This window comes from Carlito syrichta, unplaced genomic scaffold (genome assembly GCF_000164805.1).
Source record: "Carlito syrichta isolate Samal-C Ts95f unplaced genomic scaffold, Tarsius_syrichta-2.0.1 Scaffold111520, whole genome shotgun sequence".
Lineage (NCBI taxonomy): Eukaryota > Metazoa > Chordata > Mammalia > Primates > Tarsiidae > Carlito > Carlito syrichta.
In genome coordinates, this window is record NW_007055616.1 from 321,494 (window position 1) to 348,946 (window position 27,453).

Consider the following 27,453-nt stretch of genomic DNA (forward strand, 5'->3'; position numbering starts at 1 on the left):
GTGGCCAGAAGTGGCCACTGCACTCCAGTCTGAGTGACAGAGTGAGACTCCAACTAAAAAAAAAAAAACAAAAAAAAACTTAAAAGCTACTCTCCAAAAAAAAAAAAAACCTGACTCTTTTTTCAGTTAATGTGTCCTTTGTCCTGTAGAAATCTTGCTGTGACTATAGCCAAACACCTTCATTATTCCTATACAAAGCAGAGCTCTTTTATCCTTCAGGGTTTGTTTTACCTGAGCATCATACTCTAGCAGATTCTCCCTTTCTCCCTCCTATACTGCTAGTTTCACTGGAGAAAAATACAAACCCACCAGGAGGCTGCACCTGGCAAAACTTCACATATGTGTGTGGAAAACAACAGAATGATCAGATCAGCTTCAGAAATTCTGCATCAGAGCTCCCTCACCTAAATTTCATTTAAACATCCACTGATAAAGAAGACCAAAAAAAGGAGAGACAGTTCACTCTAACAGCCAAGGAAAGGCACCGGGCTGACAACATTAGGCAAACCCCAGTCTCAACTCAACAGGTAACTTACGTTCACCACTCAGAAAGTCCGGGAAAAAAAAATAAAAAGAAAGTCCAGGTTTGGTTGCTCAAAAATATTCTGATTCTTCTACGATATTCCATAACTATCTAATATAAGAAAAAAAAATCATAAGCTTAATTTTGAAGTTGATTACAGGCCCACTAAACTGAATGATGTCTTACAACTTCAAAATAGTAGATATCAAAAATACTGATTTAAATATCAGTTTATTTCCATTTAAATCCTTTGCCATTTGATATGTTTAATTTTCTATGCCCTAAAAAATTTAAAAGTCAGTAGCCGAAAGCTCAAATCTAAATAAATATTACAAGGAATCAACTAAGCACCTAAGTCGTTTTTAAACTGACAGTCCCTAAACTGCTTTACTAACCATTAGTAAGAAACAGAATAGGCCACTGCTTTACTAAGCTCTGGTATAACCATGTGTTCTTTGAGCTATGGCCACCTCCATATTTTCTAAGCTTTCGCCCTCTTCTCTACCTTGGGCAGGTGAATCTCCTCTCTCTTCTCTCTTTCTAATTTACTTCCTAAATAAACTATATTTTCCAATCTAAAAAAAAAGGAAACAGAGTAAAGAGCCTTTGAAGTCTAAAATATCTGTGTTCCATCATCTTGGGTCAATCAAAATATAACATAAAGTAAGATGTAGGAATATGTAACACTACAGAAAGAAGGGCAGTGAATGAGGTGAGTACTAAAGTTAGGTATCAGAAAGATAGGCCATCAAAAATACATGCGTACAGGTCCTTAGAGAGGTTAGGTTAGCATTCAAAAACTGCATTAAACTTAACTATATGAAAGGATTAATTACATATTATATAGGGTATATTCAAAGAAAGACTCTGAATATAGAATTAATATTTTAAAATCTTGAATGCCTATTCCTTGACTAATGTGCAAGTCAGACCAAAGCATATAACCAAAATTCCTGTATCAAGTCACATGCGGTACTAAATGTCCTGAATTCTACAGTTAGTGGCAATTTATGAAACACATATTTATCAAATTAGAGAGGCAGAGGCCCCTAAGGCCCTTCGTAGTTTATGTAAGAACCAGGTCTTTCATATATATGCTTCAAGATGCCTTCCCCACTCCAGGTACTCTCAACATATTTGCTCAAAATGAGGCACAGCTGTATACACAATACCAGGTTCCACTGACAAACATAAGGAGAGGAAGAGAAAGTCTCTTCTTTTAAAACTCAAATGAGTCGGGTGCGTAGCTCATGCCAGTAATCCCAGCAGAGGAGTTGGGTGCGGTGGCTCATGCCAGTAATCCCAGCAGAGGCGAGAAAATCACTTGAGCCCAGGAGTTTGAGACCAGCCTGAACCACATAGTGAAATCTTGTCTCTACAAAAAATTAGAAAGTAGCCAGGCATGGTTGCATACAACTGTAGTTTCAGCTACTTTCGAAGCTAAGGCAAGAGGATCGCCTGAGCCTAGGAGTTGGAGGCTGCTTGAGCCGTGATCGTACCTCTGTACTCTAGCCTGGGCGACAGAGTAAGACACTGACTCTAAAAAAGCAAAAAAACCCTGCCAGATACGGTACAAAAGTTAGCAGCCTAAGCACCAAAGAAACTTCTGCTCAGCAGGGCACCTGAAAGATCACCCTATAGGTGGATGCTGAAGAGCAACTCCCAATCTGGACCCAAGTCAGAAAAGAGGTTCTGAGATCTTGCAAAGCCATTGAGACACCACAAAACAGACACTGCTTTGCAGCATGCGTTCCTACAGATCCTGCCGCATCCACAAATTGCCATGCCCTAAATACAGCCAGACAACCAGCACCCAGACCGTCCATGGCTCAGTTGCAGCAGTGCCCTTGGCTTTTACGGGACTCTAACAGAAAGCCATAGCAAAGCCTGAGATCAGTACTCTGCTGGTGACCCAAAAGCCCTCAAAGAAACCTCCAGGGCAGAGCTGAGAGCCTGGGCTCGGGGGTCCTGAGGACCCATCCCCATGCTGTGCCTTCACTCCCAAGCCCATCTTTGGTTCCTACCCAAAGGTCGGAAGGGCACTGTGTCAGGAAAAACGCGGGGGCTGCGGACGTAGGGGGAGCATGTAGGACTGCTAGCAACCTCATGTACCGAGTTTCAGTCTCAGTTTAGCTATTGCTAGTTGAAAAACCAGAAGCACATTCTGTACCTCATTTCTATTCAGCTTCCCAGTGTACAGAGCAGGAAGATTATCTCAACAACGCAAGTTACTGTAAGTGATGTGCTTTGATCGAATATTACATGTCCAAAGGAACTGGGGAGACCACAGTTAACAGAAATCTACCAATAATCTTGTAAACAATAAAACCTACTCCCTCCTACAACCCTCCCTTTTTGTCAGAGCAATAAGAAAAGCAAAGTTCACTGATTTGAGTCTTGTTTTCTTTTACGATATTTCCACCTTTCCCATCAACCCCCAAATAGCAGAAGGGTATTAACGAAAATGGAAACAAACAGTCCAAAGACATAAGAAGGCAAGATGCATGGAGCATGGACAATCCTGATTGCGCTATCTGCCACTAAAATTGAAAGTTTTCAAGCATATACTACATTTATATAGGAAAGTCCAAATACCTGAAATCGTATAGCTGTTTTTGATAACTTCATCAGAAGATCAAATGCTAAAATTTTCACTTCTTCAAAAGTGCTGGTAAAACATTCCATTAGTGTTTGGAAACGACCAACATCAATATCATCACTCAGCTGATACACTGTATAAACTCTACCTAAAAAAAAAAAAAAAAAAAATTAAAAGTGATTAAAGGAAATCTTCTGAGATTTGATCCAACTTATAAAAAAATTAGTACAAATGAATCACACTTCATATTTCACCCACAACAGCATAAAAGAACAACTTTTCCATTAATTTCTTTCTCCCCCCACCCCCTTTTTTTTTGAGTCAGAGTCTCACTCTGTTGCCCAGGCACACACCACCATGCCTGGCTATGTTTATTTTTATTTTTTTTAACTGTAGACAGAAGGTCTCACCAAGTTGCCCAGGTTGGTAACAAACCTCTGGGCTCAGGCAATCCTCTCACCTTGGCTTCCCAAAGTGTTAGGGTTATAGGAATGAGCCACTGCAGCTGGCACATTAATTTACTGTCTTTAAAATTTTTTTTAGTAGGAGTTTCACTCTGTTGCCCAGGCTGGAGTGCAGTGGCACGCTCACAGCCACCACAGCCTTGACCTGCTGGGCTCATGTGATCCTTCTGCCTCAGCCTTCCAAGGAGCTGGAACCACAGGCATGTGCCACCACATTCGGCTAATATTTTATTTTGGTTTATTGTAGAATGAGGTCTTGCCAAGTTGCCCAGGCTGGTCCCAAACCCCTGGATTCAGGTAATCCTCTCACTTCAGCCTCCCAAAGTGCTGGGATTACAGATGTGAGCCACCGCACCCAGCTTTAGAAACATATCTTTTTAAAAATCTTCATAACACTTGTTGACCCAGGATCTAAAGTCCAACCATACCTTAAGATGAACTGGCAGGCCGGGCACGGTGCTCAGCCTGTAATCCCAGCACTTTGGGAAGCTGAGGCGAGAGGATTGCCTGAGTCTGGGGGTTCAAGTGCACCAAGCCTGGGTAACTTGGTGAGATCTTGTCTCTACAATAAATCACAAAAAGTAGCTGGGCTTGGTGGCGTTCATCTGTAGCTCCAGCTACTTGTAAGGCTGAGGAGGAAGGATCATCTGAGCCCAGCATGTTAAGATTGTGGTGGCCATGAGTGTGCCACTGCACTCCAGCCTGGGCAACAAGAGTGAGACTCCAACTAAAAAAAAAGACTGGGCATGCTGACATATCCTAATGGACTCAGTATGTGTCGAAGATAAAGAAGCAATCTTTTCAGGGGAAAAGCTCAAATGTGTACAAGATGGAAAAAATGAGACTGGCTTCCTTCTTCCCCACCACATCATGTAGTGCCAGAAGACAATGGAGCAATGCTTACAAATTCCTCAGGGAAAGAAGGTGTGAAGAAGTTTATACATCAAACTATTCAAGGCTAAGAATACTACAAACATCTTTGAATACACAAGAAATTAAGAACTATTTATCTCCAGAAACTCTTCTCAGAGAAAAAACATTTCAGCCAACCAAGAGGTGAACAGAAAAATTATCACAAAAGAATAATGGTACCCAGGCCCAGTGGCTCATGCCTGTAATCCCAGCACTTTGAAAGGCGGAGGCAAGAGGATTGCCTAAACCCACGAGTTCAAGACCAGCCTGGACAACTTGGTGAGACCTCATCTCTACAATACAATAAATTAAAAAATTAGCCAGGTATGGTGGTGTGCACCTATAATTACAGCTAATAGGAAGTAGGATCACCTAAGGCCATCACACTCCAGCCTGGGTGACAGAGTGAAAGCCTGTCTCAAAAAAAAAAAAAAAGAACGATGGCAATCCCTGAATCTACAGAACTCCAGGATTAAGATTAAGCAACTGTGGGCACTCCGATTTCACAGCAGAAATGAGGCAAAGAGCATTCAACAAATGAACCCCTGAGAAGTGAAAACATTCCTATGCTTACTTGATTTGAGGAATAATGTTCAATAGAAATCAAGATATAGGTTTCTCACTTAACTTACAAGTTAGTACATCCCCATGAAATTCCAAGAGCGGGCAACCAAAATTTGTCACTTCTTTCACACCTCTGCTCAAGTTCGCTTCTCTTCTCATTTGAATTTTTTTTTTTTTTCCTTGCAAAACTGCCCTGGCTAGAACTTTCAGTACAATGGTGAACAGCACTGGTGACAGCAGGGGTTTGTGTCTCCTTCATGACCTTAAGGGAAAGCTTAATTGCCTTATCACTTTATAGAAGGTTAGGAGGTATTCTCTCCTCTCCAATTTTTTGAAAGAGTTTGAGAAAGATTGGTGTTAATTCGTTAAGTGTTTGGTAGAATTCACCAGTGAAGCCATTCACCCTGAACTTTTTTCTTTGCTGGGAGCCTTCTGATTACTGATTCAATCTCTTTACTTGCTATCAGTTCAAATTTTCTATTTCTTCTTGAGTCAGTAATTTTCATGTTTCCAGCAACTTGTTAGTTTCATGTAGGTGCTCTAACTTGGTGTTAACAATTGTTCATTGTATTGTCTTATAATTAATTTTATTTCTGCAAAGTTAATAGAAATGTCCCTACTTTCATTTCTGATTTTAGTTATTTGCATCTTTATTCTTTTATCTTAATCAGTCTAGCAAACTTGTCAATTTTGTTGATCTTTAAAAAAGAACAGTTTCTGGTTTTGTTGATTCTCTGCATTGTTTTTCTAGTCTCGATTTCATTTATCTCAGTTCTAATCTTTTTATTTCCTTCCTTTTGCTAGCTTTGAGTTAAGTTTGCTCTTTTAATTCCTTGAGGTGGAAAGTTAGGTTATTGATTTAATAAGATATTTTATAGTAGGCATTTACAGCTATAACTTTCGCTACCAGCATTGCTTTCGCTACAGTGCATAAGTTTTAGTATGTTGTATTTTTGCTTTCATTCATTCCAAAACATTTTCTAATGTCGTTTCTTTTACCACTGGGCTTTGTTCAAGTTTAAAGCCTTCTCTGGTGCCACTGTATGAAATAGCTAACCCTTCCCATCCTCCTAGGTCCTCTAAGGCTTCTTATTAACCCTTGAAATATTTTTTCACAGAACTTGTCTACATCTGAAATTCTGTGCATTACATGCTCATTACTGTCGCCCTTCACTAAAATGTAAATTCCCAAAGAGGAAGCACTTTGTTTGGGACCGTGAATACACCTGGCTGCTTGACGTATAATAAGCATGAACTTAATATCTGGTGAACAAACCCTAGCTGTAGAATCCAATTTTTCACCATGAATATGATTCCACATAAGAAAGATGCAAACAACTTATTCTTCTTGGTCTAGGATACACTTGAGGAAAGGTAGAAACTATGGCTACCTTAGGCCTATAAAATATAAAATCCCCACATTAAAGTTCTGGAGATGAAGATAAAGGATGAATGTACATTTCCCATCCCGTAGTGCATGACCTCAACACTTTCGCCTTCTTTAAAAGTAATGATTGTAAGGGATCCAGCGCTTTGGAAGGCTGAGACTACCGGACCACTTGAGCCCAGGAGTTTGAGACCAGTCTGGACAACATAGCAAAACTCTGTCTCTACAAAAAAAAAATCATTAGTCGGATATGGTGGCATACACCTGTAGTTCAGCTGCTAGAGATAATGAGGTGGATTTCCTGAGTCCAGGAGGTCGAGGCTCTGTGAGTATGGCTTGCTCCCTTTGCATGACCTCCCAGTTGGTTAATTAACATAATTAGTAAGACATCAGTCACTGCCCAATTATATGTGACATATTATTCATTAGGAAGAGTTTTTAATTTTAAAGTGTATTTAAATATATTAAATTACTCTCTTGACTGAAAAATTACAGGTACAACTTAGTGTAGACTTATTTCACACACACCTAGGTGCAGCTATAATTACACTAAGTGTGCAGAAAATTATTTGTTAAATGCTTAACATATCACTCATTCTCAGGTAAAAACAATTTTTTTTTTTTTTGAGCTAAGATTTCTTTCTGTTGCCTCAGGTAGAGTACAGTGGCACAATCATGGTTCACCGCTGCCTTGATTTCCAGGGTTCAGGCAATCCTTCTGCTTCTGCCTCAGCCTCCTTATTACTGGGATAGCAGGCACACGCCACCACAACCAGAAAATTTTTTTATGTTTTGTAGAGACAAGGTCTTGTGATGTTGCCTAGGCTGGTCTCAAACTCCTGGGCTTGAGCAATTCTCCTGCTTTGGCCTCCCAAAAGTGCCAGGATTATAGGAATGAGCCACTGCACCTAGCCTAAAACCTAATTTTATTTTTTTGAGTCACAGTCTCACTGTGTCACACAGGCTGGAGTACAGTGGCATGCTCACGGCCACCACAGCCTCGACCTGCTGGGTTCAGGCTATCCTTCTGCTTCAGCCTTCCAAGTAGCCACCATGCCAGGCTAATTTTTTTATTTATTGTAAAGATGAGGTCTTGCCAAGTTGTCCAGGCTGGTCTCGAATCTGTGTGCTCAGGCGATCCTCTAGCCTCAGGCTCCCAAAGTGTTGGGATTACAGGCGTGAGCCACTGCATCTGGCTAAAGCCTAATTTTCTAAATTAAGCTGAAGGACCACTGAAATTCCCTGAATTGATGGATACCCTCGTATTCACCGAATGCTGTAATCAATGATCACAGACTTGGAAGCTTAAAACCACAAATATCTTCTCTCTCACTTTTTTTTTTGAGTCGGAGTCTCACTCTGTCACCCAGGCTAGAGTGCAGTGGCATTCTCACAGCCACCACAGCTTCGACCTGCTGGGCTCAGGTGATCCTTCTGCCTCAGCCTTCCAAGTAGCTGGAACCACAGGAACGCACCACATGCCCAGCTAATTTTTTTATTTATTGTAGAGATGAGGTCTCACCAAGTTTCCCAGGCTGGTCTTGAACCCGTGAACTCAGGCAATCCTCTTACCTCGGCCTCCCAAGTGCTGGGATTACAGATGTGAGCCATTGCACCTAGCTAATCTCACATTTCTGGAAACTGGAAGTCCAAGGTGTCAGTGGGGCCACACTCACTCTAGAGACTTGATCCCTGACTCTTCTAGCTTCTGGTGGCTGCCAGCATGCTATGGCTTGCAGCCCCAACACTCTAATCTTCACCTCCACTGTCTTACTACCTCCTTGCTTCTCCTGTGTCAAATCTCTCTCTGACTCTCTCTTATGTGAATACATGGGATGAAATTTATGGTTGACTAAGGCAATCCAGGGTTTTCTCTCAAGATCCTAAATTGATCACATCAGCAAAGACCCCTTTTCCATGTAAAGTTCTAAGGATTTGATGTGGATATCTTTGGAAGGCATGTTTCAGCCTACCACATCCAGCTAAATAAGGTGAACAAATTTCTCACCATGAATATTGGAACAAGCCAACCTCATATATCCCCTGAATAGGATACCCTGAGAAGAACAGCACATCACCTATGCAAAAAAATGTATAACCTGAATCAAATCATCAGGAACCAATGAGACAAACTCCAATTGTGACACAGTCTTCCCAAATGTTAATGTTATAAGAAATTTTCCAGATTGAAGAAGTCTAGATAGAGTCATAACAACAAAATACAATGTGTGATCAAAAGTTGCTTCTTAGATCGTGGGAAATTTTAAAACCAAAGGTCATTTGTTGGGGTAATTGGCAAACTGTAAATATGGATTGTTTATTAGATAAAAGCATTGTATCAATGTTAAATTTCCTGAATCTGATCATTGTGTTATGGCTATAAAAGTAATAAGAGTAGCTAGGCTCAGTGGTTCAGCCTGTAATCCCGTGCTTTGGGAGGCTGAGGTGAGTGAATTGCCTGAGCCCGCGGTTCGAGACCCGCCTGGGCAACTTGGCGAGACCCCATCTCTACAATAAGTAAAAAATGAGCCGGGCGTGGTAGCACGTGCCGGTAGTTCCAGTTACTTGGAAGGCTGAGGAGGAAGGATCGCCGGAGCCCAGCAGGTTGAGGCTGCGGTGGCCAGGAGCGGCCACTGCAGGCCAGTATGGGCGACAGAGTGAGACTCCAACTCAAAAAAAAAAAAAAAAAAGTAGTAAGAGTCAGAGAGATAAAGCAAATATGGCAAAATATTAATAACTGATTAATCTAGGTAGAAGGAACATGGCTATTCTTGAAACTGTGCTGTTGATTTGAATTTTTGCAAAATAAAAACTTGAAAAACAGATTTTCCTCAAATGAAACAAGCCTGTATTAACATCAGCTAGCAGTCTCCCTTCTGTTAAAGAAAAGTATACTCTGCACGATTATTTAAAATAAAAAAAAATCTGCAGGGCACAGTGGTTCATGCCTGTAATCCCAGCACTTTGGGAGGCCAAGAAGGGCGGATTGCTTGAGCCCAGGAGTTCAAGATTAGTCTGGGCAACATAGTGAAATCTTGTCTCTACAAAAAATAAAAAAACTAGCTGGGTATAGTGGCACATGCCTGTAGTCCCAGTTACTCAGGAGGCTGAGGTGAAAGGATTGCCTAAGTTCAGGAGGTCAAGGATGCCATGAGCCATGATCATGCTACTGCACTCCAGCCTGGGCAACAGAGTGAGATCCCAAATTAAAAAAAAAAAAGAAACTAAAGTAAAGTAAAACAAAATAAAATAGAATAGAATCCAATGACAGAGTAGGTCCCTGGTCCTGGCCATTTTCTGTGAAAGAACAGCTGGGTAGGATATTTTCCTCTTTGACCATAGTCAAGAAAGACTGAAGGGGGGTGGGGAGGTGGGATCAGCAGTAGTGGGAAACTGCCGGGGGGCCGGGGGTGCACACCTCATCAAGGGTACCTGCATAATGGACATTTGTATACCTAACCCTGAATTGTACCTCACATCTTTAAAATTAAAAATTAAAAAAAAAAAGCCTGAGCACAAGCAAGGAATTCTACATTAAACTCACTACACTCATGTACAGGGTTAAAAAGAGACATTTCTTGTCAAAAAGGAAAAAAAAACAATTGATTCAAGAGGTAAGTGTAATGTTCACCCTCTCGAGTACCCCACAGAAGGAAAAACAAAGGGCATCATTAAACAGAATACTTGGAAATGACAGCCTTGTACTGCCATTCCTCAACCAGATGGAGGTGTATGAAGCAGCATATAAGGGAAACCACATTTTAACCACAAAGACTCTGAGGAGTACAAGAGAAACTATTATTATTTCAGTTTTTTAAACTTAACACATTGGGCAATAGCTTAAAACAGTAACAAAGATGCCTGGGTGAGGTGGCTCACATCTGTAATCTTAACACTTTGGGAGGCTGAGGTGAGCCCAGGAATTTGAGGCTGCAACGAGCAGTGATCATGCCACTGCATTTCAGCCTCTGTAACACAGCAAGACCCTGTCGCTAAAAAAAATAAAAAATAAAAAACCCAGCAACAAGGAAATCATGAAGGTAAGAACAAGGCTTCTTTTTTATTTTATTTTATTTTATTTTTTGAGTCAAGAGTGTTGAAGTGCAGGGGCACAATCACAGCTCACCATAGCCTCAATCTCCTGGATTTAAGCAATCCTCTTACCTCAGACTCCCAAGTAACCAGGACTACAGGTATGTGCCACCATGTCCAGTGAATTTTTTTGTTTTTTGCAGGTATGAGGTCTCACTATATTGCCTACGTTGGTCTCAAACTCCTGGGCTCAATAGAGCCACCTGTATGAGCCTCCTGAGTAGCTGGGAATATAGGTGTACACCACCATGCCAGCTAATTTATTACTGTTTGTAGAGACAAGGTCTTGCTATGTTACCTAAGATGGTCTTGAACTCCTGGGTTCAAGCAATCCTCCCGCCTCAGTCCCCTAAAGCACTGGGATTACAGGTATGAGCCACCACACCCAGACAGATCCTCTTTCCATAATAAGCATGATCCACGAAAATTAGTTCTTGGTTGGTATATAATGATCAGTGAAAAGGGAGTCATTTTCTTTCCCTTCTATTCTTCACTGGCATATTTAATTATGTACAAATAAGAATTATATGGTAAGAATAAAACCTCCCATAAGAATCTAAAGAAAAGACAGCAAAACTGAAACTTCAAGTAAAGAAAATTGTTGAAAATGTATGTGTTTTGAAAGGAAAAAAAAATTTCCCCCAAACGTTACTGAAAACTCACCTTCTAGGGGCTGAAAAACTTCAGCTATTGAGACTAAAATGGTTAAAGCTGAAAATCTAGTTGAGTAGGAAGACCCAGGAAACAAGGCTTCAAAAAGACTGTTGCAAATGGATGACAGGAAATTCTAAAAAAAAAAAAAAAAAATTATAATAAGTATAATTATGTCACAAAAGGTTATCTTGAGTGTATTATCTTTATGAGTGGGTGTTTTGTTTGTTTGTTTTTAATTTAAAAAGCAAGGATTGTTAGATATAATACTGGTTGTTCTCTTCGCTTGATAAATCAGCTCAGCACTCTTGACCATAAGCTTCCTCATGACTTTAATGAACCCTATATTTGCAGACTCAACAAACGCATGAGTCACTGTCCCGGGCCTAATAAGTACAATTTCTATTATAGCCCAGACAGCTATGTATACTTTTCAGAGTTTTAAAACGACCGAAGTAGTATTCAATATATACTACTTAAGCCTGGCTAGAATGACAGAATTCCAACCAAGACCCCACAATTCCATTGTCTTCTACTTGCCCCCCTGAAACTCCTGCTCTCTCATTTTGTTTATACAGATGATTAAAAAAACAAAAACTTCTTTAAAAATGAAATTTTTTATGAAAACAAAGTGGGAAATATTTTATCCAGGATAAAGTCTTCTTCCTCTAATTTAAAAAAAAAATAGTTTCTGTGCAAGTCAGCTGGACCATGGGCCAAGGTCACTAGCATCAAGCCACTTTGTGTCACGCCTATTCAAAGAGCAAGTGCAGGCCCAGCTATAGCAGTCTTCTGCCTGGGAAGGGCTGGAGGAGCTCAGGGCTGGCAATTACCTTTTTGTTAAACTACTAAATTCATCTGGCTCACATAAACTGTAAGCTACTGAGGTTAAGCACATTAATGCCATTCTGTGACAGTCCTCAAGTGCAGCAATGGTCCCACAACTCAGGCTACCTCGAGTGGAGTGCACAGGACCAGAGGAATACATAACACCCAGCTCGAAGTAAAAAAGCACAGAAACATGATTCACCAAGAAACTTCCATTTACTTCCCTTTCAAGCTTATTCATAATTAAGTTTCTTAAAAGTCTGTATGTCTATAAATATATCACCCACCTTATATTGCTGCAAAGAAACAGAAGAGTGCTGCTTGCTTAACTTGTTCTCAGGTTCATGTTTGGCTCTACTTTGCTCCAATTTATAAAGTACCTGAGAACTTTCCTGTATCCTACAAAACAACTTTTGAGACAAAAACAAAGCATATGTGAGACACATATTAAATTTAAATGTCAGCCTAAGAGGCAAAATTCTTTAGAATAAAACCAGGTTGAGGAAAGTACTGTTTTTGAAACTCTTAATATTTGAACCATTTGACAAAAAATTAACATTCGTATTTTTAAAACCAAAAACAAAGTGTTACTGCAAACCAGAATATGGTCATTAAACCACAGTTCTCCTATTTCCTCTAAGTCAGCACGAATGTGAAGATGATATACTCATTTCTGTACTCCACCAATTCTGTACCCCATAAGCCTGTTGTGTGATTAATTCAAGTTGAATCATTCAATAATGAACACTTCAAGAGGAGCTTTAAAAAACTATACAATGCAAGGGCATCCATCCTCCTGTTAGCAAAGCTTCCTTAAAACCACGTTATGGCCGGGCTCGGTGGCTCAGGCCATAATCCCAGCACTTTGGGAGGCCAAGGCGAGTGGATTCCCTGAGCCCACGGGTTCAAGACCAGCCCAGGCAATTTGGTGAGCCCTCGTCTCCACAATAAATCAAAAATTAGCTGGGCATGATAGCACGTGACTGTAGTTCAGCTACTTGGAAGGCTGAGGTGGAAGGTTCGCCGGAGCCCAGCAGGGGGACACTGGGGTGGCCATGAGTGTGCCACTGTGCTCCAGTCTGGGCAACGGAGTAAGACTCAGATTAAAAAAAAAAAAAAACCCTTACATCCCAAGAACTCCAGCACTGTGTTTCTTCCCTTCAAAAAAAAGAACTCAGGGTTGATTTACTACACCAAAACAAAAGGACTTTTCACTCTAGATTTTAATTCCAAATGTAAGCTTAATAGAATCAAGAACAGATCACAGAAGAGCCATGAAGAGATATGGTAGCCCCAACTCCATGACCCTTCCCACACTCTCCCAAAACGTGGACTCTTTTTAAAAACAACTTCCAGAACAAAGTTCGCTACCTCCCTATACTCTCTGATGGGAAGTCTTACCTTTCTAAGAAGAGAACAAATCTGTTGCCGCACTCCTGGAGACTGGCTGTTAAGATTGTATGTGATAAAGAACTGAATCCACTGCATTTCTTCTGTAGAAACGATTTCTGTGCTTCGATTACTTTCACAAAGCAGACCTAATGTATCTATTCGTACCTAAAACACATACAGCAATAAGATGTTAATTTGCCAATGAAATAAAGCCTAAACCACTTGAAATGTTTAGTGATTTGCACAGGCTACCAAAGGAAAAAAGTGAACTTTAGTTTACCTATATGTACCTCAAAAAGGTTTCCTAATCCCAAAGACCTTGTGATTGTTTCCTATAAAATTATTTTATTAAATAGATACATTGGGGATTTATAAAATCCAACAATCTAGGAGATTCTTATTCCAGGGCAATGTTCAGTTTCATTTCTCTTACTTTGTTCTCAGCGCCGACTTGACCTCATCACCTCACTCTTAAATCACTGCCATGAACTTCAAGCTGGCATCCTGGTTTCTTTCTGCTCTCACTCTGGAAACCCATCTGTTTCCATTAATGTCACTTCCTTTCTGAAGACAAAGTGACTCTGGCTAAACTGAAATGAAACCAGCTGGTAACTGGGAACCAACGACATCTTCAGCCTAGCACTGGAACCTTCCACAACATGGACAAAACACCCCACTCCTAACAAGCCATGGCCTCCATCATCCTCCAGACCTGTTCATTAGTGTCCTTCCATTCTGTGTGCTGCTCCAACACTTCCTCTCCTACAGTCACATCTGCCACTTTCCTAATCAACCACCCCCTCCTCTGACCAGTCTCTTCTGAGCCTCCCAATAAGTCCTATACACAAGGACACACTAGTATCTAAACAGTCCGTCCTAAGAGTTCCCAGATGTTTCACACAAGTTTTCTCATCCCCTCAACTAAAACTGTAAGGAGTCTGAGTACTAGGTTTACACTTTTCACTTTCTATTCATCTTCCTTATAGACTCCTAAAACAGTGCTGGGCACAATGCCTCTGTATCAAGCTGCTGAATGACTGAAACCATCATAGACCTACTTTGTGTACAAACTCCCAGTTGTTTTGTTTACTTACTTGGCAGTGCTGATGAACCAAGCCTTGCTTTATTCTTGTACTTGACACAAGGTTCTCCCAGGTATCAGGTGCAGACAGAAGATGTCCATGAGCTCGAGCTATTCGCAGACATGCCATCAAAGCTCCCAGAGCCCCCCTGCTATTACAAGACCCTAAGGACGGAGAAGACTGTTCCTGTCCTCAAAGCACAATAACAAAGAACATTACTGTGTTATGCAATTTTCAGTTGTCAATCTTTATGTTTCCAATTAAAATTCTATTTCCAGAAATTAAAATCACATTTTAAACTAAATCCTAGCACAAATTAAAGTCCCTATTCTAAAATCATTATGTTAAATGATTTCATGGCACAAGGACTGCCTGAGTTCAGGGGTTCAAGACCAGCCTGGGCAACCTGGCGAGACCTCACCTCTACAATAAATTAAAAAATTAGCTGGGTGTAGTGGCATGTGCCTGTAGTTTCAGTTACTTGGAAGGTTGAGGCAGAAGGATCACCTGATCCCAGCAGGTCGAGGCTGCAGTAGTCGTGAGCTGCACTCCAGCCTGGGTGACAAAGTGAGACTCCAACTCCAAAAAATAAATTTAAAAAATGATTTTATTGTCTTTGCCAATAATTTTAAGCAAGCATAATATCTTATTAACATAAAGAAATCACTTATACTCACTAATATTTTTACTATTTCCTTAACACTTAGAAAATAGAATCAGAAAAAAATCAGGTGAAGAAATATTAAAAACAATACAACATTAAAATTTCCAAGAATAGGAAAAATACGTCCATGACCAAAGACTGTTATTTCTCTAGAAATAAATACTGACCCTCTCTGTGTATTTTGGAGTTACAGTTTCTTGCTAGTAAAGAAGATAAAAGAGCCTGATGGCTTCAGAGGCCAGGACATCAGCAAGTACTAAAGGGTCAGGGAACTCTGGCTCATGGGGCACCTTGATACAAAAAGAAAGACAACCTTACTTCAGAACAGATTCATGAACACTGGTATGACATGGCTTCTCAAAAAATAAGAATGATTATTGTCAAAAATTACAAATAATGGCTTAACTTTGCATACTGGACTCAAATTTTCCTGCTATTTCATAGTTACTCTTTGAAGTACTGAATATTTTGTTTGTTTTTGTTTTTTGTTTTGGAGTCTCACTTTGTCTCCCTGGCTGGAGTACAAGTGGCACAATCATGGCTACCGCAGCCTCGACCTGCTAGGCTCAGGCAATCTTTCCACCTCAGCCTTCCAAGGCTTCCAACTATAAGTGTGCGCCCCCACTACCAGCTAATTTTTTTTATTTATAGTAGAGATGAGGTCTCACTATGTTGCCCAGGTTGGTCTGGAAGCCCTGGGCTCAGGCAATGGGATTACAGGCATGAGCCACCACACCTCACCTGAAAGTTTTTAACCATTTTAGTTGAAAGCATCTCTTTTTTTTCTTTTTTTTTTTTTTTTTTTGAGTTGGAGTTTCACTCTGTCACCAAGACTGGAGTGCCGTGGCCGCTCCCAGCCACCAGAGCCTCAACCTGCTGGGCTCCAGCAATCCTTCCGCCTCAGCCTTCCAAGTAGCTGGAACTACAGGCGCGCGCTACCATGCCCGCCTAATTTTTTAATTTATTGTAGAGATGAGGTCTCGCCAAGTTGCCCAGGCAGGTCTCAAACCGGCGGGCTCAGGCAATCCTCTCACCTCAGCCTCCCAAAGTGCTGGGATTACAGGTTGACTCACCGAGCCCGGCTGAAAGCATTTCTTAAATTATGCTGTAGGATACCATACACTGGCTTTGTTAAACAGAACAATTTTAAGATTTACATGGTGTGTCATGATCATCACTTTATACATTAATTACTGAATTATGCTTGAATGCAGTGACTCCTTCTGGGCTCCTGAGTTTCAATGTGTTTACCCCTATTCTAAATGACTACAGACAGTCATTTTTCAAGATCATACCTCTAAGTTTTGTCTCTTCACCATAGACAAAAACTTGCTATTGTCAATTTACCTGTCTTTAGCCTTGCCTAGCACAATTTTTAATTACTGTCTCAGTCACTTGAATAAGCAAATTATATAAAACACACAAACGTCTACTCCAATAAGACAACAAAATAACAAATTCAGAATTTGGTACAGTGAATTAAAACCCTGTAGTAAAGGAAATCTTAGCATTGTAACTGGAATCACTCCTTAGCTTGCAGAAATTATTTCTGCCAAAAAAACTCCATTCAGCTATATATAAGAACATTTGATTCAAACTGAAATATCTATCATTAATATGCTTTTTTTTTTAACTTTTAAATTTTTTTATGTTAAAGATGTGGGGTATACTTCAGAATATCCTCCTTTACTATTTATGAAAGCGGTAATATCTACATTTGAATATGGTCAAAGTCTGCCTAGGTGCCTATATTTAAGCATCATAACTAGAAATTTTTTTTTTAATTCATTTTTCTTACCAGTTTTAGTATCAATTGAAGTCTGAAGAATCTTTACCATGTACCGTAAGCTTTCAGGGCTGTAATTCAATAATTTTGGCAAATAATAATCAATTACATAAGATTTTTGTTCCAAGTTTCCTTCACACAGTATAAAAAGGAGAGGAGAAACCCAAGTCTCATGCCACTGGTCAATCCAAGTACTGTCGATGGTGTGCAATTTCAAATGACTCTTATGATTTTTAAACATGGTTTCCAAGAGGTCACTTGCATAAGGTACTAATGATTGGTCCCCCATCACTTCTAAGATTTGAGATGGAATCGTCATATCTACTGCCAAAATATGTTCAATTCCTAAGCACTCCACCAAACAGCCAAGGCATGTGTACTTTCCTTTAATATGCCATTCCAATCGCAGAAGACTCTCAGTCAATTCCACAAAGAAAGGATCAGTGACCACATCTGCACCTTCCATAGTGAGTCGGTGCATCTGGAGAAGATTTCTGAATATGATTTTGGTTTGGTGCCTCAGAGCATCCAATGGATGTTCCCAGTGGGTATAGACATACTCCAAAAGTCTCCCAACTATGCTTGAATTCCCATTCAGGCTGTCCTTTAGGTTTGGGGAACTTGATTCAAGGACATGCATGGCTGAATTAGTCCAAGACGCTAAGATTCTAGACAGAAACATTTCTAGTGTCGACTCTTTAATCCTGAAAAAACAAATGAACCACATTATAAACTGACTAATAAAAGAAAATTTCATTTTATAACAATTTAAACTTCAGAAATACTAAACACAAAGAATGAACAGAAAAGTAAATCATTATTAAATTTAAACTTCAGAAATACTAAACACAAAGAATGAACAGAAAAGTAAATCATTATTAAATTTACATGAACAAAAAAATTACGAACAAGATCAAAACATCTCAAATTTATGCACGAATCTTTTCACCTTATAAAAAGCAATCCAAAAAGGGAAATGAGGAAATTTGGGGAGGGAGGAAGGAGTAAAGAAATGCTCACTATCTTGACTGCGATGATGGTTACACAGTGTTTTACTTTTTTATTTATTTATTTTTTTGAGTTGGAGTCTCACTCTGTCGCCCAGACTGGAGTGCAGTGGCCGCTCCCGGCCACCGCAGCCTCGACCTGCTGGGCTCCGGCGATCCTTCCCCCTCAGCCTTCCAAGTAGCTAGAACTACAGGCGCCCGCTACCACGTCCGGTTAATTTTTGATTTATTGTAGAGATGAGGTCTCGCTGCCCAGGTGGGTCTCGAACCCGCGGGCTCAGGCAATCTACTCACCTCAGCCTCCCAAAGGCGTGGGATTACAGGCTGAGCCACCGAGCCTGGCTTACATATATCATTTTTAATTTGGCACTTATCCTGGTCATTTTTCATTGGATGACTAAGTATGCTGGCTTGATTACATCTTTTAAAGTGTCTTACAAGGGAATAAAAGATGAGACAGCAGCAACAAAACTCACTGTGAACTCAAGGTGAACAAAACATGTACAGTGTCCAAGAGCAGGGCCTCTCCACATGGGCCCATGCTCCCATTCTGCCAGTCCAACATAGCAAGTGTCCCCTGACACAGGAATAAGAGAGCTGACCCAGCGATGTCACCACAACAAAGGCTCCTGCAGCTGTTCATAAACCACTCAGGGACATTGGTGCAGTCCACTGAACGAAGAAGTAAACTGGTAATCTGGAAAAACAGAACACAGCAAACATGTAGAAAGCTTTTTACATTTTTCAGAGATTTTTCAAAATACAAATCCTACAATCTTTCCCCTGAAACACCCTAGGAAAAAATAACTAAACTTCAAGGTTAAAAAGAAAATCCACACATTACAATTATTACATTAACATAGCAAGGAAAAAAGTGAAATCTAAGTACATGAATTATTTTGCTGCCATGAATGTACTGTAGAGCACAACACATCGCCACCTGCAGGTGGATGAGCTTAACTAATGCTTCTTGGAGGTGATTTGAGAAACGAACATTTTCAACTTTATCTACTAATGAATGATCACTTTGTGTGATCTCATGAAATAGAACACAAATATTTAGAACTATTCTATGCAAATATCAGGTAAAAAGATCAAATAATTTTTCAGATAATATAGCAAAGGAAAAAACTGCTAGTCATAAATACAAGGTCTGTGGCCTAAATTATCAAATTATACTTTCTATACGGATCAAATTCATCAAGCTCTAGCATGCTTCCTGTCTAAAGTACATGATATAGATCATTCTTAATAAAGAACATACTTATCATAAGATTATTGCTGTGTATATGTCTATATATTAATCTCTATAATTTTAATATTATAAGTATTTTTTAAGATACTAATGAGAGATGTAATGAACAGACATCACTAGAGAAAACTAGAAGGACATACACCTTCTATAATGCAGATCACAATGTTACTGGGCTTTTTGGGTTTTTGTTTTTGCTTTACCTGAATTTCTGGAATTGTCTCTAACTGTAATCAAAAAGACCCAGACTACACAAAGAAAAAATGTTTAATTCACTTCTTTAAAAATATTTTTAAGTGGTGCCTCAGGCCTGTAACGTCAGCGACTCAGGAAGCTAAGGCAGGAAGACTGCTTGAGGCCAGGAGTTCGAGATGCCTTAAGCAACAAAGTGAGACCTGCCCCATCCCTACAAAAATGTTTTTAAATTAGTCAAGTGTGGCATCATGCACCTGTAGCCCCAGCTACTCAGGAAGGTGTATCACTGGAGCCCAGCAGTTCGAGGCTGCAGTGAGGTGTGACGGTGCCACTGCCCTCCAGCCTGGGCGACAGAGTAAGACTTCATCTCTAATAAACAAATACATATTTTTAAGCATACATCCAGTGCTCAATAAAGTACAACTGTAAAAAGGAGATGTACTTACCAAGCCAGGAATCTTTTCAGATGGGTGAAACATAGTCTTAATAAAAAGAATAATAGCTAATCCAGATGTACTCTGAATAGTCTGCAATAGATCATCTATTTTGCAAAAAAAAAAAAAAGCAGAGAGAATGTATTAAATGATGAATATTCTGGTACAGCAGAAAGAATAGATGCTTAAAGGTCAGACATCCCAGGGCCTCCACTTTCTTTTCTGTAAAATGGGATAACTCATGTCTAACAAAAATTTTTAGGTTAAAAAAAGAACATAAAGGCTTATAAGTGCAACACAAAGATAATAAATGTGATTCCTGGCCAGCTCATTGGCTCAGCCTGACAGGCACACTTGCTTAAAGACCCTGAATTGGTTTTCTGTTACTTGCAGCTGAACACCTTACTGATAATGAAGCTTTAAATCCTCGAAAAGAATAGCATTGACTAGGTGTCATCAATTTTTCAGAAAAGAAGCTGTTTGGTCTTCAATTCATATCTTCTCTGCATTTCACTATAGAATCTTTTTTTTTTTTAGATCAACAAATTCCTCTTTTAAAAAACAACTTACATCTGAAGAGTTGTCTGTAATTTACATCTTAATGAAAATAAACTTAATTATTTTTCTTTCCATTTAATACCTGAGATCCCAGGCAAAAAAAAAAAAATGAAAATACTAACCGGATAATAATATGAGGGGAGACCCAAAAAACCCAGAATTTATTTATTAAAAAATTGTGTACTTATTCTTTTTTTTTTTTTGAATTTGAGGATTTAATACCAACAGGGAATCAAAAATGTTTTTAAAAAGGTCAGTGGGGAGGGATCATGAACACCTTTGTTTCAGCAACTCCAAATCCTTCCATTATCTTCAGTTAGGCTGGCTGCATCAGTGTGCTGATACTTTCTTCTACCACTGAGAGCTTCTTCAGAACTTGGTTGACCTTGACCTCATCAAATTCCAAACACAGATATTCAGATTCCTGTCCACTTTTCCCTAATTCCAGCTCTATAATGGCAACAGGGGTATGTATTTGAGATGAATGCCTTGACTGAGACTTGCCATCAACTCTCCAGTTCAGACCGTGAAGCCCATTATCCCAGCGGCTCTGGTTCATGAGGCTCTCTTGGATTTTGGTCTTGTGGCTCTTCCAGAATTTGGAAATGACAGCAGCTTGGTCAGATGTGATTCCACCTTGCTTTTTGGTTTGGGCAGTCAAGAATGCCTCCAGCTGATTGAAATCCATGTCTCCTGATGCAATAGACTTCAGAATCCCCCCTCATCTTCGCCAGAAAGGGACGGAACTCCTCGGGTGGCACCTCCGGATAGAGTTGGCTCCGCAGCAGCTCCTCTGTGATGCCCGGGTGCCGGAAGAAATTGTCCTGGGCCAGACCGCTCAGCAGCCTGCTCAGGGGCTTGCAGCCCTCAAGCTCACCCGCCATGGTTTCTGTGTACTTATTCTTACGTTTAAATTTCAGTCACCTTCAAAGTACTCTCTATTTGATGCAATACATCACTGGCTGGGCTCGGTAGCTCAGATCTCGCACTTTGGGAGGCCGAGGTGAGTGGACTGTCTGAGCCCACGGGTTCAAGGCCCGCCTGGGCAACTTGGCGAGACCTCATCTCTACAATAAAAATCAAAAAACCAGCCGGGCATGGTAGCACGTGCCTGTAATTCCAGCTACTCAGAAGGCTGAGGCGGAAGGATTGCCGGAGCCCAGCAGGTCGAGGCTGCGGTGGCCGGGAGCGGCCACTGCACTCCAGTCTGGGCGACAGAGTGAGACTCCAACTCAAAAAAAAAAAAAATACATCTTTAGGATACTTTTTCCACTGCTCAAAACATTTTTTTTTTCAGAGTCTCATTCTGTTGACCAGGCTGGAGTGTAGTGGCACAGTCATCAATACCACAACCTCAACTTGTTGGGCTCAGGTGATCCTCCTACCTCAGCCTCCCAATTAGCTGGGACTACAAGCATGTGCCACCACACTCAGCTAAATTTTTTATTTTGGCAGAGATGAGGTCTCACCAAGTTGCTCAGGCTGGTCTCAAACCCCTGGGCTCAGGCAACTGTCTTGCATCTGCCGCCGCCTCCCAAAGTACTGGGATTACAGGCATAAGCCACCATGCTCAGCCTCAAAACAGTTTTTGAATCTGTCAATTTTTATGCCCTTTAGTGCTTCTGCTGTTTTCTATTTCACCTCTTCCACACTGGCAAAACGTTTCTCTCTGAGGACTTTTTTCATTCAGGGAAACAAACAGACAAAAAAAAGTCATTTGGGACAAGAGTGGGTGAACAGGGAGGGTGGGGCACGGGGCTCAGGTTGTTTTGGTTAAATACTACTGAACAATCAGTGCAGGGTGAGCAAGCATGTTGTCATGGTGGAAGAATCAGTCACTTGTTTGCCCCAACTTGGGACATCTGTTCCACAAGTCATGACACAACCATCTCAAAACTTCCAGATAAAAAATGATTGACCATTTGATCAGGGAGAACAAATTTCAAGTGTACTACAAGGAGCTCACTTTCCAAAAGATAATTCCAGTTTATTTTTGGTGTGTGTGGGGGGATCCCCTCACGTATAGCTAGGACTTTCACTAGCTATCAGGACTAAAAACACAAACAACGAGATGCTATTTTTGTCAGGCGTGGTGGCTCATGCCTGTAATCTTAGCACTTTGAGAGACCAAGGCGAGATGATTGCTTGAGCCCAGGAGTCTGAGACCAGGCTAGGCAACATAGTGAGATCACATCTCAATTTAAACAAAAGAAGAGAGATATGCTGTTTTTTCCTATCATCCTAGCATAACCAGACTCAGTTACTGTTACTTACAAACAAGAGCTCTGAAGAGATCCCATTAATACTTTTTAAATTACGTTAAATCCATACATACATTACCATATAGAATGGGAGGTGAAAGGAGAAAGGATGCTTTAACTTTTTATGTAAATATGTATGTGTTGAGTATCATTTTTCTTGTTAAATTTATAATATGAAACAGAGATATAAAAACCACCCCAAAACAAATGTATAGCTTACTAAATTATTAAAGGTGATCACCCTTGTACCCACCATCCAAGGCAAGATACAGAACTCAGCCACCCAGTTAAGAAGGCTCATCCAAATGCCTCATTTCAATCAAAGTTAGGGTTAGGGTTAGGGGTTAGGGGTTAGGGTTAGGGTTATACTCTTATACTCTAACCCTAAGGTTATACTCTGGGTAAACACTATTATCATTTTCACAGTAATGACTTCCTCATTTTTTCCCAACAGTCTTATTAATCAAATATCTATCCCTAGATGCTGTTTAAGTGTCTAGTCATTTTTTGTCCCTTCTTTTCTGCTGACAATGCCTGTGGGCCATGAGTAAACGGAATGCCTTGGAATTGTCTTTTTATCTACAGGTACCCTCTTGGCCCCCTCTTTTCATCACACTTTCTCTGCTGAAGAGCCTGGACATTTGGCCTGTAGGTTTCCCCCAATCTGGATGCTGCATCTGCTTACTCCTGATTTCAGTCAACATATCCTCTGTCCTCTGAAATTCCTGTAAACTCGTAGCTAACATAGAGAAAGGATTAGTCTCAAGTTAGAGCACTTTGGGAAAACTGTAACTAGTAACAACAAGATTCAAAGAGGCACACGTCTGGTTTTCTGTTTCTGTAGTGTTAGCAACTGATGATGCTTAATGCCTATATCAATTTAAAGGTTTTAAATCATTGATATTCTATCATTTCATTTCATCGGTTAAAATACTTTCCTATAGAGATCTATTTGGTTTCCTAGTGATTCAGTTTATATGTACAGAAGCAATACACGAAACATCAGAAGGAATACTGGCCAGGCCAACAATGAGCAACAACTGTCATCATCTGAAGATGACACCTGCCATTAAGGTGAAATGTGTAGGTTGCATTAACCTTTCCAGATCTTCCTTCCAAATTTGGAAATTTCTTCTAAAGAATTTTGCTATTTAAAGTCTGTGGCTTGGGCCGGGCTCAATGGCTCAGCCTGTAACCCCAGCACTTGAGGAGGCCAAGGCAAGTTGCCTGCCTGAGCCCGCAGGTTCGAGACCAGCCCAGACAACTTGGCAAGACCTTGTCTCTACAATAAATCAAAAAGTAGCCAGGCATGTTAGCATACAACTGTAGATCCAGTTACTTGGAAGGCTGAGGTGGAAGGATCGCAGGAGCCCAGAAGGTGGATGCTGGGGTGGCCATGAGTGTGCCACTGCACTCCTGGGCGACAGAGTGACTCCAACTCAAAAAAAAAAAAGAAAAGGTATGTGGCTCTTCAACACTAAATTGTTAGGTTTTCCTCTTTGTATACCACACACACACACATAAACTCAGAAAAGTTCTTCAACATTATCCCTTGCCGAATTGGTACATTTGAAAGAACAAAGCATTAAAATCATGTCATTGGGGCCTTTCCCTAATCTGAGAGTCTAAAAAAAAGAGATATTCTACATCTCAATTAGGTATTATATTTCATACAATTATCAGGAAAAGTCAATTGGCACTCAATTATAACCACCATTTGCAAGTTGTTACACTTACCATCACTTAAAAGTTTGGTGAAAATACTCAACAATCCACACATACTTTGCCATACGGGAGAACTGGAAGACTTCCAGAGATTTTCCTGGAAATCTTGAACTTTCTGTACTAACATCATTGAAACTCTAATGCCTACCAACAAGTCATTCATCAACTGCGTTTGAACAATATGATTTCCAGCAAATTTTCTACAAAGAAGAAAAGATATTATCACAAATTCAAATAAAAGTGTCAACATTTCTACTTCTCTCCAAAATAAATACACCCTTCAATCAAAGAGCCAAAATCAACTTTAGATTATAGTTGATCATTTTTGCCTCTCTCTTCCATTCTCATAAGCATTCCAATTATGCAGACATTTAATGCAAACTTTTAGCTCTCAACTTACTTTAACATGTTTCTCTTTCTCAGCCAATAACAAACTTCATTTCTCTTTTTTAGGGCAAAGATAAGAACTCAGCAGTGAATAACAGAACCTACAAAGCTGAATGCTCTCTTTTTTGTTTTTGCTGTTGCTATTCTTTTGAGCTGGGGTCTCACTCTGTTGCCCAAGCTAGAGTGCAGTAGCACAACCATGACAATCATAGCTCACAGCAGCCTTAACCTCCTGGGCTCAGGTGATCCTTCCACGTCAGCCTCTCATGTAGTTGGGACTACAGGCATTTGCCACCATGGTCGACTAGTTTTCTTAATTTTGTAGAGATGAGGTTTCACTATGCTGCCCAAGCTGGTCTTGAACTCCTGGTCTCAAGCAATCTGCCCATCTCAGCTTCCCAAAGTGCTGGTGTGAGCCACCGCGCCCGGCCACCTCAACTCTGATATACTTCCTCTGCCTGGCTTCCAAGATGCCAGGCCCTCCCACATTTTCTCCTACTTCACCACCACTCTGTCTCAGACTAGTTTTTCTTCTCCCTGGTCTCTTCATGGTAGGGATCCAGGATTCAGTCGTTAGTCCTCTTCATTTCTCCATCTAATTATCTCCCTTGATGCTGATCTCTTTTAGCTCATAAGCTTTAAATTATAAACTGTGTGCTGAGACTTCCAAATATCTATCTCCAACCCAGACTTCTCTAATTCCAGACTCGTATATCTACCTTCCTAACATCTTTACTTGGGTGTCTAATAGGTATCTCTAAATCTGTGAACCTATCTTCAACTCCAAGCCTACTCTGCCTACTGGGATTTGGATCCTACAAAATCACTGTAATCATTCCTGCCTCCTCTTTTCCCTTCTCTACCTTCAAAATAAATCTAGAATCAGACCACCTCCACTGCCACCATCATGGCCTAAGCCACTCCAGTCTCTCCCTTGGATTATTGCCGTAGCCTCCTAACTGATCTCCCAGCTTTTATCCTCCCCCCCACCAGTCTATTCTCAACCTAGCAAAACACAGAGTGATCCTATATAAAGCAAAAGTCAGGAAAAACAGATTAGCAGATCCTCAAAAAGTTAAACATAAAATTACTATAAGATCCAGCAATTCTACTCCTAAAAATATACCCAAAAGAACTGAAAGTAGGGACTCAAACATATACTTGTACACCAATGTTTATAGTGGCATTATTCACAAAAGCCAAAAGGTAGAAACAGCCCTAATGTCCATCAGCAGATGACTGGACATACAAAATGTAGTATATACATACAATGGAGTATTACTTAGCTATAAAAGGAACGAAATGCTGGCATATGCCACAACATGGCTGAACCTTGAAAATGTAAGTAGAATAAGCCTGGCTCAAAATGATAAATATTATTTGACTCTATTCATAGAAAGTACCTAATATAGGCTAATTCAGAGAGACAGAAAATAGAACAGTGGTTATCAGGGGCTGTTGGGAGGGATTAAAAAAACCAATAAATTTTCTTTTGGACACACTGAATTTGAGGCACCTGTATAACACCCAAGTTGAGATATCTAGGAGACAACTCGCTACATGCGTCCACCACTCAGGAAAGCTATCTAACCTGGAATGAAAAATTTGGGAATCCTAAGTATATAGGTGAGAGTTGACACGAAAGAAGTGGATGATATTAGGCAACAACTAGAACAAAAGAATAAAAAGGACAGAACCCTCACTTCCAAGATGAGCAGAGAAAGAAGAGCCCAGAAATAGAGAAGGAATTGCTGGGGACACAAAAGGACACCTGACGTTGCTTCTCCTCCCTCCCAGAAGCTCCCTGGACCAACAGCTATGGAACTTTCAAGATGGAAAGAGAAACACTTGGCCGGGCATGATGGCTCACACCTGTAATCCCAGCATTTTGCGAGGCAAGTGGATTACTTGAGCCTAGGGGTTCGAGACCAGTCTGGGCAACTTGGAAAGACCTCATCTCCACAAGAAATAAAAAAAAAAAAATTAGCCAGGCCTGGTGGTGCACGCCTATAGTTCCAGCTACTAAGGCAGAAGGATCGCCTGAGTCTAGCAGTCAAGGCTGTGGTGGCCATGAGCATGCCATGCACTCCAGCCTGGGCAACAGAGTGAGACTCTGACCCAAAAAAAAAGAGGGAAACACTTAAGGACAGCAAACTAGCAAAAAGACACAGTAATGCCTCAGAAGCTGCAAATCAGATGGATGAGTGAAAACGTACTTAGCAGAAGAAAGAAAGGTGAATACTAAGCCAGAGGACAAGCTCAGAAGCAACCTGATCTGTAGTCCCAAAAGACTCAGAAGCTGGTAGCACTAGGTACAGGCTGATGTGGAGATAAATGCAGGACTGAAGGAGCTGGCGTGGTGGCTCATACTTGGAATTCCAGCACTTGGGGAGGCTGAGGTGGGAGAATCACTTGAAGCCAGGATTTCAAGACTAGCCTGGGCAATATAGTGAGACCTCATCTCTCAAAAAATATTTTAAAAATTTAGCCAGACATGGTGGCTCATGCCTACAGCCCCAGCTACTCAGAAGGCGGATGGCGGGGATGGCTCACTTGAGCCAAATAGGTCAGGACTGCTGTGAGCCATGACTGCGCCACTGCACTCCAGACTGGGTGACAGAGTAAAACTCTGCCTTTAAAAAGAAGAAAATGTAGGACTGAAAACAGGAAGACTGTCTATAAATCTGTTT

At 40.6% G+C, this 27,453-nt stretch overlaps 1 protein-coding gene and 1 pseudogene across 5 annotated transcripts in view; both read right to left on the bottom strand.

Moving 5' to 3' along the window:
- The window catches only part of THADA (THADA, armadillo repeat containing), a 355,753-nt gene that overhangs the window by 318,794 nt on the left and 9,506 nt on the right, over nt 1-27,453 (bottom strand). For 3 of the 4 annotated variants that reach the window (XM_008069947.2, XM_021718154.1, XM_008069953.1), the window contains exons 8-16: nt 24,389-24,576; nt 19,845-19,939; nt 18,428-18,648; nt 16,957-17,648; nt 14,507-14,685; nt 13,422-13,577; nt 12,308-12,430; nt 11,205-11,328; nt 3,119-3,270 (exon numbers count right to left, since the gene is read on the bottom strand). In XM_008069947.2, coding sequence (XP_008068138.1) covers nt 3,119-3,270; nt 11,205-11,328; nt 12,308-12,430; nt 13,422-13,577; nt 14,507-14,685; nt 16,957-17,648; nt 18,428-18,648; nt 19,845-19,939; nt 24,389-24,576 — 1,930 coding nt within the window. The remainder of the gene's footprint in view (nt 1-3,118; nt 3,271-11,204; nt 11,329-12,307; nt 12,431-13,421; nt 13,578-14,506; nt 14,686-16,956; nt 17,649-18,427; nt 18,649-19,844; nt 19,940-24,388; nt 24,577-27,453) is intronic. The other variant, XM_021718159.1, reaches the window with a different exon arrangement.
- On the bottom strand, nt 20,595-21,274 carry LOC103272445 (annotated as a pseudogene). Its single transcript, XR_505123.2, has one exon. The product of XR_505123.2 is annotated as a COMM domain-containing protein 1 pseudogene (transcript).